The sequence below is a fragment of the Phaseolus vulgaris genome, chromosome 4 (assembly GCF_051622355.1).
Source record: "Phaseolus vulgaris cultivar YP4 chromosome 4, ASM5162235v1, whole genome shotgun sequence".
NCBI classification, from domain to species: Eukaryota; Viridiplantae; Streptophyta; class Magnoliopsida; order Fabales; family Fabaceae; genus Phaseolus; species Phaseolus vulgaris.
This window is the reverse complement of record NC_143501.1, coordinates 7,587,304-7,599,854: the sequence shown is the minus strand read 5'-3', so window position 1 is coordinate 7,599,854 and position 12,551 is coordinate 7,587,304. Positions and strand designations below refer to the sequence as shown.

Here is a 12,551-nt window from a genome sequence, read left to right as displayed (position 1 = left end):
TAAAAATCAAATAATAAACTTGTATCTATTGATTTTTTTTTTGTTAAATTCTTTTTGTTTTAAAAAAATTAAAATCTACTAAGCGTTTCTGTTATTATACAACAATTAAATATACACATTTTTATATTACAAAAATATTGAACAAAAACAATTTAAAAAATGAATGATTCCATTAGAACTCAGATCAACTCAAAGATAATGGTATTTTTAAAAAAGGTTGGTATAGTTAGTGGAGAGGAGAGAGACGTAAATAATAAATTATTATAAAAGAACGAACAAAAAAGATAAAAAAAAGGGAAGAGGAGAGAGAGACGTAAATAATAAATTATTATAGAAGAACCAACAGAAAGAAAAAAAAAAGATAGAAAGGGAAGAGAAGAGAGAGCACCTTTCAACATAAAAATATAAAAATAACTACAACTATTCATTATTTAACATAAATTACTAATCCTAATCAATTCAAGAAAGCCATTACAAAAGGGTTACCTCCACATGGTCTATATGGTACCCCAATGACTATATCCTACAAATGAGGCAGAGTTCTTATCGGATTTGATCAATTGCTTCAATAACCTAAATTCAAACATAGCAAGACAACCACCAATTCATTATATGAACATTTGGAATGTTGTTGCGTTGGGCTGCACACGGAAAATAATTATTGGTGTGATCAGATATCCAACTTCAAGTCCCATTACCCTTGTTACAATCTCCATATCTGGTTTTGTGTTTTCTTTAGCAGCAATGCTTGCATCACTAAAATCATGTCCCACAAACCACATCTTGAAGGAAGCACTTTTCACCTCTCCTGTTCATGTAGGCCATTCTTCATGAAGCAACCAAGGTTGAATATATCAGGAAAATTCAAAACAAACCTCTCACAAATACAAAGATAAAAATGTTATGACAGATACAAATCCCTAACTGCAAGTATTTTTTTGGGTTTGCAAACAATGTCTTAAAATCTCACCACACCAAAAATAGAAAACAAATAAAAGCTATAATTAAATAATAAAAACTATAATTCATGGATTTGAAGTAAAATTAATCGAGAAATTGAAGGCAAAACCTTGTTAATGACAATGCAAAACGAACTTGCAACGAAGCACAATGTGACTGAGAAAGATGATGAAATCTTCGCGTGACTTGGGGTGCTTGGATTGCTCCCTCTTTTTCTCAGACTCCCCCTCACGGTTTTCTTTTGGCTTGAAAAAAAATCAAGTTTAAAGAACTAATCGCATGAAACCACACATCGACTTCTCGATCTTGTTCTCCACTTTCTCTGGAAAATAAAAAGCAACATCCACAAAGAGACGGAACAACATCAACAGAGAGAAAATGAGAGTTTACATTAGATTTCGTTGATTGAAGGAATAAAAAGGTAAGAAATGAGGAAATGAAAAATCTATTTGAATCAAATTGAAAACTGTTGTGTAAATCAAATGATAAATTGTTCTGCATCAAATCGAGAATTGCTCTCGCTAATTCAAATTGTTTCGTTCTGCTGATTCAAATTGTTTCGTAAATAAAATGAAAAACCGTTCTGCTGATTCAAAAAAACAACAAATAGAAAATTAAACTCAAAACTGTCTACAAAATAACCAAAAACGGTTATTTAGGAGAATTCTCTTTATATTTAACTGTTCTTTTAAAAAAATTATATATAAAAAAAACAGTTATAAAATAATAAAAATAAGAATAAAATATTAATAAAATGTAACTGATTTTGAAAATAAATTAAATCGCTCATCCACCTCTCTTTTAATTCATAATTGTTCTTCTACATCTCTTTCAATTCAAAACCACTCTTCCACCTCTCTTTCAATTCAAAACTGTCCCCACTACGTATACCAAATATTGTAGAAAAAAATAAGAAATGACACAATGACCATAATACAATAATAAAATTAAATATTAATATAAGGATAAAATGAAAAAAAATGAAGAGCAGTTAAGAGGGGAATCCCTTTATATATAGGTATAGATTATATTCATGTTATTAATATTAATATTGTTAATATTATTAATAATAATAAGTATAATAAAAATCATAATAATACTAAAGAATTTGCTTGGTGTATCCGTATGTAATTACATACGGAAAAAATCCGTATGTAAACCTGTTTACATACGGATTTTAATTCCCGCTCTATGGCGCCAAAAGTTACATACGGATATAATCCGTATGTAATTACATACGGAAAAAACCGTATGTAATACCTGTTTACATACGGAATTTAATCTATATGTAATGTTGATTTTACATACGGATTTTGATCCGTATGTAATAATTTGTATGTAATTCACGTTTTTCTTGTAGTGAAATACAATATTTGTGGATAATTTATTAAGATTAAAAGTAATAAATTCTATCATTTTTATTAAATTTGTATTTTTTATTAAAATTAATAAATAAAACTAATCAGTTTACAAATCAGCTTAGTTTTTGCTCAAAAATAGTAAATGATATATTGCATAACTCTTTATTTTTTTTTATTTTTTTGGATAATCTATTACATCAAATGATATATTTCCATATACTTTTTGAATTTTACAGTTATTTTTTAGGTGTTTAACCAGCTCATAAAATTGATATTTGTACTCACTTATATACAATGAATTGTCCTCGTCCCTAGTCGACGTGGGATCTCCAACAGTTTCATGTAATAGGTATTTACATGTTGATTAAAAATTAAAATACTTTAAATGTGGGATAGTTAGCCAAATATTCTACTTGGTGCGTTATTTTACATTAATTAATACTTATAACTTTTTTAATTTAAACATTTATTTTTTAAAATATATGTAACTTATCTTCTTTACTTATTCATACATATGTTTAAATAATCATACATATGTTTATCTCATTATATTAAATATTTTTATTTCTATTTAAAATTCTAGATATATTAAAAAATTACTCTTAGATATTAAATTTATCACCCTAAATATAACTCGACAATGAAAACTTTTAATTGAAATATATATACAATTTGAAGGGTCCATTATCAAAATAGTTGTTTGTGTGGAAAAGTGTGTAGTGGAGAGCACATCCTTCCTCCATGCTTCTATTTTTGGGTGTTGACTTCTTCCTCTCTTTCATACCAAAAAAAGTAAGACACTCGAAATAGAAAAAAAAATAAAATAATTAATTTTAGAGACATAAATAAAAAATTATTTAAGTTTTCTCTAATTTTAGAAATTAATTTTACAACAAAATACAACTTTGTGTATATCATAGACGAGAACGAAAATTGATACATGCCAAGACTTTTCCAAACAATAATATCTTTTGGCTTGCTATCAAAACTTCCACATGCAATATGATTCATATGTGTATTGATCCATAACTTGTGTTTATCTTGTTCAAATTCTTCACTTGTGTGCACATAAATCTGCTTTTACGTGGGGCTGGTTTTTTATTTCTGCATCTGAATTTGGTATGTTCCCATTGAGAAACTTCTGTTTTGCTTCTTGGCATGGTCACATTCACTCATCTTTCTGCCCAAGTTTCACTTCCTTTCAATCAATCATTCAATCCTCTTTACTCACACCCTTCCACAGTTCATTCATCAGAAATTTAGAATCATTCATATTCTTCAACATCATCATCATCATCAACACACCAAAACAAAACTTTAACCTCAACTTGTACTAAAAGCCAGTTCACCAAATCAATAAACTATGGTCAACTATCCAGCAAGTATCCTCCAAAAATCCAAAATCCAAACACCTCTTTCCTACTCATAACAATTTAATAATCAACCAGTTGTTGATAGAGTAGCCGCCAATAATGAAAAAACACCTAGTCTAAGTAACAAGTGCATTGACCTCATCCTCTCCAAAACCCTTATATACTCACACCATTCAAGCATTCATCATCATCATCACCACAACCAAACACCACTTCCACCACCTTCTGAAGCAGCAATGGCTAAGCAAAACAAAACTCATTTCATCTTCCCAGAGACACAATCCACTGTGCTTCCTGATCCCTCCAACTTCTTCTCCTCAACCCTTCTCTCAAAACCACTCCCCACCAACTCTTTCTTCCAAAACTTTGTCCTAAAAAATGGTGATCAACCTGAATACATTCATCCTTACCTCATCAAATCCTCTAACTCTTCCCTCTCTCTCTCATACCCTTCTCGCCAAGTCAATTCTGCTTTCATATACCAAGTCTTCAACGCTGATCTCACTATCTCATCCAAGCAAGGTTCCAGTGGGAAACACCTTATCTCCTCCTATAGTGATCTCAGTGTCACTTTGGATATCCCTTCTTCCAATCTTAGCTTCCTCCTTGTTAGGGGAAGCCCCTTTTTGACTGTTTCTGTCACCCAACCAACCCCTCTTTCCATCACCACCATCCACGCCATTCTCTCATTCTCTTCAAACAAGACTAACACCAAGCACACCTTTCACTTCAACAATGGTCAAACATGGATCCTTTATGCTTCCTCCACCATCAAGTTGAGCCACACTCTTTCTGAGATCACTTCTGATGCATTTTCTGGCATTGTCCGGATAGCCCTGTTGCCTGATTCTGATTCAAAACACGAGGCGGTTCTTGACAAGTTTAGTTCTTGTTACCCCGTGTCTGGGGAAGCTATATTTAGAGAACCCTTTTGTGTGGAGTACAAGTGGGAGAAGAAAGGATCAGGAGATTTGCTACTCTTGGCCCACCCTCTCCATGTTCAGCTTCTGTCCAATGGAGACAATGATGTCACTGTTCTGGAAGATTTTAAATATGGAAGCATTGATGGGGATGTTGTTGGTGTTGTTGGGGATTCGTGGGTTTTGCAAACAGATCCCGTGTATGTAACATGGCACTCAACCAAGGGAGTCAAAGAAGAATCCCATGATGAAATTGTTTCAGCCCTTTCTAATGATGTTGAAGGCCTAAACTCATCATCGATTTCAACAACTTCGTCATATTTTTATGGGAAGTTGATTGCAAGGGCTGCAAGGTTGGCATTGATTGCTGAGGAGTTGAGCTACCCTGATGTGATTCCAAAGGTTAAGAAGTTTTTGAAGGAAAGCATTGAGCCATGGTTGGAGGGAACTTTCAATGGGAATGGATTTCTACATGACAAGAAATGGGGTGGCATTATTACCCAACAAGGGTCCAATGATGGTGGTGGTGATTTTGGATTTGGTATTTACAATGATCACCACTACCATTTGGGGTACTTCCTTTATGCAATTGCAGTGCTCGTTAAGCTTGATCCAGCCTGGGGTAGGAAGTACAAGGCTCAAGCCTATTCCATTGTGCAAGACTTCATGAACTTGGACACAAAACTAAACTCCAATTACACACGTTTGAGGAATTTTGACCTTTATGTGCTTCACTCTTGGGCTGGAGGGTTAACTGAGTTCAGTGATGGAAGGAACCAAGAGAGCACAAGTGAGGCTGTGTGTGCATATTACTCTGCTGCCTTGGTGGGGCTGGCATATGGTGATGCTCGTCTTGTATCCCTTGGATCAACACTAACAGCATTGGAAATTCTTGGGACTAAAATGTGGTGGCATGTGGAAGAGGGAGGGAGTTTGTATGAGGAAGAGTTCACAAGAGAGAACAGGATCATGGGGGTTCTGTGGTCTAACAAGAGGGACAGTGGACTATGGTTTGCTCCTGCAGAGTGGAAAGAGTGTAGGCTTGGCATTCAGCTCTTACCATTGGCACCTATTTCTGAAGCCATTTTCTCCAATGCTGAGTATGTGAAGCAGCTTGTGGAGTGGACTTTGCCTGCTTTGAATAGGGATGGTGTTGGTGAAGGATGGAAGGGATTTGTATATGCCCTTGAAGGGATTTATGACAATGAAAGTGCATTGCAGAAGATAAGAAACCTTGCAGGTTTTGATGGTGGAAACTCTCTCAGTAATCTCTTGTGGTGGATTCACAGCATAGGAAATGAATAAGAAGGATTTGGTCATTAGACGCTCAACATTGAACAGGAAACACTGCTGGTTTGGCTATTGTTATCATTACTTCTATTATTAATTATTAATATACAAATAAGTCCATGATTTCTGTATGTGATATCTGTTTGTTACAAATCCTTGTTATATGAATAGTAATATATATAGTTATGGATGTTGCTTTCATTTTGGTTCAACACTCTGGCACTCATTGCTGTTGACAGCAATTACTCTGACTAGAACTAATAAAAAATTTAAATTAAATACATATTTTAAAATTTAAATTATACTATTATATATAAATTTTAAGTATAATGATTCGGCATATAATTAAATATAGATTATAAGACATATAAGTTGCTTATCTTATTATATTATTGTATTATTGAACTATACAATTTTGAGAAGATCTCACTTAATTTTTAATTTTCTAGTTGATCTACTATATCTTATTCCTTCTTATCCTTGGACATGTTAACCCTAAACCCTAAATACAAAATATTAATTTAATCGCATGCAAATTCACATAAAATTTAAAAGTTAAATTGAATTCGAATAATATATGATTCTTATTAAAAAAATTGTTTTTTTTTTAAGAGTGGGTGGTTATAAACGTCACATGAGTAATCACTTACACACGGATAACTAGTTTTGCGTGCGTCACATAAGTAACCACTTACAGACACACAGGTAACCAGTTTTGCGTGTGCTATGAGTCATATATTATAATATAAAGTCAGTGTCACATTCTCATCAAATGTCACGTCTGAGACATGAATTAATGTCACGCAAGCGATGTCAAGTCTGTGTTGGTGACAAAGGATAATAATAAAACATATTTCAAAACATTTCTTTACATTTTTAACTACATTTATATAAAATTATTAACTAAACATTAGGTCACTCACTATATTAGTTGAACAAAAAATAACCCCACCCAATTTAGATCATAATTCTTTTTTTACCTTAATAATATACTTAACTTCTTTTGAGAACTCTAATTTTTATATACAAGACTTTATTGAACTTATATCAAATAGCAGCCTTTCACTTCTTTTAAGAATAAAAAAACGGTTTTTTTTTATAGATTAGTATATATATATATAATAAAAATTATTTTTAAAAGATATAATACATAATATAATTTATAAATATATAAAGTAATTTCATAAGAAATTTACGTTCTCTTTTATCTTTTTATATGTTTTAAAAGTAATTGTATCGAAGGATCTAGATACTTCTCAAGACATATTTCTCGTCCTTAATTACTCTAAAGTCTCTTACAAAATGGATGAATTTTAGAAAAAAAATCCTATTAGAGGATATATAAAGTAAATAGGATTTAAGTAATTCATATATAATATATAAGGAATCAAATAAATAAGATATATAATATCAGGTAACCCATAATTTTTACAGATTCTTCATATGAAATATATTTTATAAAATTATATTCCCGTAATTAACAATTCTCCTGAATTTTTCAAAATTCAATCTAAATTCAATTCAAATCCAAATAAATATTTTGAATTTAAAATTCATATTATTTTAACTAGATTAAAATTGTTTAGATTTCCAGATTAAATCTAAATTAAATCCAGTTTGTTAATTAGATTTAATTCACTTTGTCAATTACATTAAATTCATTTTGATATGGACACAGATTAACTTGGCTTAAACTAAGTCTAAGCCGACTCAACCTGGATGCAGACCAACTCGACTCGACATCGGCCTAGGCTCGGGCTTGCTCGGGTCGATTTCGACCCTTGCCCGGGCTTGCTCAGGTCGATTTTGGCATGGGCCTGCTCTGATCGACATGGGCTCGGGCCCACTAGGCTCAATATCAGACTTGGCTCGCTCGGCTTGACATCGACCCAGACCTACTCGGCTCGTCATCGGCCTGGGCCCACTCGACTCGACATCAGCCCTGGTCCGGTCGTCTGGATATCGGCCCGATCCCGCTCGACTCAATATCGGACCCGAAAGACTCAGCTCGACATGGGTCTGGACCGGCTCAACTAGACATTGACATGGGCCAACTCAGCTCGACTTTGGTCCGAAATGACTTGACTCGACTTTGGCCCATACCGACTCAATTCGACTTGGGCCAGGACGACTCAGTTTGACATAAATTTGGGTCGACTTTATTCAACTCGGGCCCGAATTGTCTTGGCTCAACCTGGATCGGGTCAAGTCAAAATCCAATCCAAAATACAATTTGGATAATTTTAAAAGGTATCCAATTTATATCTAATACATATCCAATTAAATGGATTAAATTTAAAATCCAAAAATATAAATATAAATTTAAAATAAATTCATTTAAATAAATTAAAACTAATATAAATTTAAATAATTATGGTGGAATTTGGATTTTTTCCAACCTTACCTCTCATCACCTCTCATCATAATAAAATGTTCTTCCCTATAAAAACAGATGTCACATATATTAGACTCACTGTTTCTATCATTACTTTAAATATCTTAAGTCTAAACTATTTTGAGAATCACAATGTAAAGTCAACTAAAAATATTATTAATAACTACAAATATGGAAACTTTTTTAAAGTTGGAAGATTACAATTTTTTTTTCTCAACTAATAATAAATAAATAAATAAAAAGAATCAGAAAGAATTGAAAAATAGCAAGTTGGTAAGTTAACATCATCCAATAGCAGCCCTGATCTTTATCGGAGTTTCTGTCAAAAGGAAAATGACACTAAAAAATGTGTTTTATATATAAAAAAAAGTATAAATTATAATGAACAAAAGTAAATATATTTAAAGTTTATGAGAATCATTCAATATTTATTATGCAAAATAGACATCTTTGTTGGTATGCAATCTAATTAAGATTAAAAAATAAAGGACAAGTCAATATATCATTTTTCATATGCAATTAAGTTATAAAATTTAAAAGTATAAAAGTATAATTATAATATTGTATAATATATTTTAAATAAATAATATGAAAATAACTAATGTCCTATTATAAATGTATTATCCATTGATTTATTAGTAGTTTTATAATTAATTGTAAGAGTAGTTTTATTTAATCCCTCTACAACATCCGTTTACTCTTTTTGTGACGATAGTTTTACTACTGTAATAAATTTATGTTTAGTCCTTCAATAAGTTTTATTAATTATTAATATGTATAATATATTTATATTTATATGATAAAGTTAAATTTTAAAAGAATATTGTAATAAATTTATGTTTAGCCCTTCAATAAATTTTATTAATATGTATAATATATTTATATGATAAAGTTAAATTTTAAAAAAATATTAATCATTATTGCTAAGTATAATTAGCTACTGCTAACTATAATATTTAACAATTCTACTTAATTTTTTTCAATTTATTTTACTTTCTGCAAATTATTTTATTTTTCATTAGATGTTTTATCTTTTTTATTTTTTATGTTGTTTAACTACTATACCGTTTATTAGACGATTGTCTCATTAGATAGTCTATTGTGCATTTTGCTTTATGTTTTACTTTTTATTTACATTATGTAATTCAACCCAATCTCTCTCTTTTTAATTTATGAATAAAAGAATAATAAACAATGGATTCAATCAATATGTTTTCACATGTATTCAACCAGGGTTGACCTTATACTACATTAGAGTGAAACTTTATTTTTGGTTGAAAAATTGGATGCAACTAGACAGTTATGATATATAAATTGTAAAATATATAGTCTTTAACATTAGGCTTGAAACCAAGAAAAAACAAGGATGAACTTTTGGATAATTTTTTTTTATGTTTTTCGTATAGAGTATTAGCATAAGAAAGATAATCAAACACGGAAATCATTAAAAGATTAAGAGTTTTATTATAAAAAAAAAATTCTAAAAGAAGATTGATTATTTAAAACATAAGTAGGAATGTGATTAACAACATAAGTAGTAATAGCATAATTCCAAAAACTTTAGGCAAATTATTTTTGAAAGAGAATGACATGAGCGACAAACAAAATATGCAAATGTTTTCTCTCAACAATACCTTTTTGTTGCGGGGTTTCAATGCAAGATTTTGTATGAAGAATTCATTTAGATGCATAGAAATCATTCGAACAAAATTCTAACCCATTATCAGTACGAAATTTTTTAACATTGGTTTCAAATTGAGTTTCAACAAGATTAATAAAATTCTTTATTCTCTATCTAACGTCAACTTTATTAGTCAAAATGACTTATTCAGGTGAATCTAGTATTATCATCCACAATGGTAAGAAAATTCATACATCCCTAAAAAGAATAAAATATTATAAGGGTCCCAAATATTTAAATGCAAAAGATCAAAAGGCTTAGGAGTAGTAGAATTACTAATAGGAAAAGGAAATTCTTTTTCTTGACATAATGACAAGCGTTACAAACATAAATTTCCTACTTTGTATATCAGAAAAACTCTATTTCATAAGATTCATTGTATCATGCAACAATGTCAAATATCAATATCCAAAATGCTACAAATAGGGTGAATATAAATAGAATTAAATTTTTTACCAATGTTTCTCTTGGAACAAAAAAGATAAATGTCATATATAATATTTGCTATACCAATTGTCTTATTGGAGATACCTTCTTGAATAATACAAGAGTTAGGTAGAAGGTAATCATAAAATTATTTAGGCTTATTAGCTTTGATCCATAAAAATATTAAGAGTGAAAAAGGAAATGTAGAGAACATTGTGATGAAAAATTTGTTAGTTAACTTAACATATTGAAGAGTCAATGTTTCATGACCATTAGGTAACTTGATAGTAATTAGTTTTACAGTTTTCAAATCTAAAAAGTAATTTATTTGAACCACATGATCCTTTCCACCATAATCTATCACCTAAGTAATATCATTATCAAGAAAAGGCATACTTGGGTTCTTTAGTTCTGGAATACAAGTAGAAATGGATCCAGTATAAGCAGTATCTGAATTTTAATAGTTATGTTGATTTATCAATCTCAACAGAGCTTGATATTGTTCTTAAATGAATTTTGTTTCTCCATTTTGATTGTTATTGTCACTAGCATCACACCTATCTTTATCAATTATGGTGGCATTGATGTTTTTGTTTGAGTTTCTACAATTAGTTAGAAGCTCGTGTTTCTGTAGCACATGTCGACTGTATGACTTATTTTACCACAATTTGAACAAACTTTATGATTACAAGAAGTCTTTTCCTTGTTATCGGAAACACTATTGAGATTCTTCTCGCGAAAACAAATATTCTCAATGTGGCCAATTTGTCCACAGTATCCGCATTGAACATTGTTAGCAACATTGTTATTATTAATAAAAGTATTCTTTACTTTTAATTGAGATCTCGAATGACTATGTCCCTAAGAATTTTTCTTTTTCATTGGACAACAAAGAAAAAGTTTTTTGAGATAGGTGGTAAAGGATCAAGTAGAAGAATGCGTGATTTGGTGTTTCCATATTGTTCATTAAGAGCACGTAGAAATTGCATGTCTTAGTCTTCAAGTTTTTTCTTGACGATGATGTTAAGAATTGTAAGTGAATTTACAAACATGGTTTGCCCTGAAATTTTCAATTTCATCTCATATAACACATAACTTTGAAAAGAATTTGGTGACAAATTGATCTTAATAACTAAAAGAAGAAGCTTATTGTTGAAGGTCTATCATGTGCAACAAATTGCCTTGTCCATGCCTGACTTATGATTATTCCAAATTTCAACAGCATAATCCATCCAAATAATGCATTAGCATATACTCATAGATACATAATTGATAAATCATGATGCCACCATATCGATGCATCTTTTCCTTGAATAAAAAGTTTGATTCGTGGAAGCAAGTGGATAAATCACTTTATCTATAAATTGCAGCCTGTTCTTTGCGCTCAAAGAAATAACCATAAAGTAGCTCCAAGAATTGTAATTAGAAGAATCAAGTAAAGAAGAAACCAAAGAAGTATTAGGGTTCTCACTAGGGTGCAGATACAAGAAGCTATTAGTTACTGGACATATATCTTAATCAACTTTATCCATTAGAGTGATGTTTTATAGAGTACTTCAAATACCATTACAAAGAAAATAGAAGGAAAGAAAATAAAAGAGAGAAATAAGAGAAGAAAGAAGAAAGATTAGAAAGAAATTCTTGTTATTGATGTGCAAAGCATTGATGCAACATCGTCTTAAATAAGATACAAAAGAAGAAACCCACCAAACTATCTAGAAAAAGAAGCCCACCGGATCATTTGTAGAAAAAGAAGTTCATCATATCGTCTAAGCATAACACACACGATAAGACTATCTAAGCATAACTTACAAGCAGATAATTTATATATGAAGCAAATCAGATCGTCTAAGCAAGCGTGAATCGAATACGGGTTGACATGTCCCTGACAAGTCATTTGTCTACACATGGCTTGTTGCAATTTCTCATTAGTTTTTTGCAATTCTTTGTGTCCTCTTAGAGCTTCTCTATCAAATGATGTGACATCTCTACTTATTTTGTAATCGCTATTGTTCTACCTCCTTTGCTATTTGTTTAGCCTATGCATTAACCCATTGTAACTTTCACATGGTATCCAGGATTTTTGGAAGGTTGGAACATGACCATCTTTGGTTTGAATGGTATGTCTTTGATTTCTCATGATTT

General features: G+C 30.9%; 1 protein-coding gene across 1 annotated transcript; it reads left to right on the top strand.

Annotated features, from left to right (window-relative positions):
- The first annotated feature begins 3,339 nt into the window (after positions 1 to 3,339).
- LOC137837082 (glucan endo-1,3-beta-D-glucosidase) lies at positions 3,340 to 6,105 on the top strand. The gene has a single exon (XM_068645938.2). It carries the CDS (start codon positions 3,931 to 3,933, stop codon positions 5,917 to 5,919), a length of 1,989 nt encoding a protein of 662 aa, XP_068502039.1. The 5' UTR covers positions 3,340 to 3,930; the 3' UTR covers positions 5,920 to 6,105.
- The last annotated feature ends 6,446 nt before the right edge of the window (positions 6,106 to 12,551 follow it).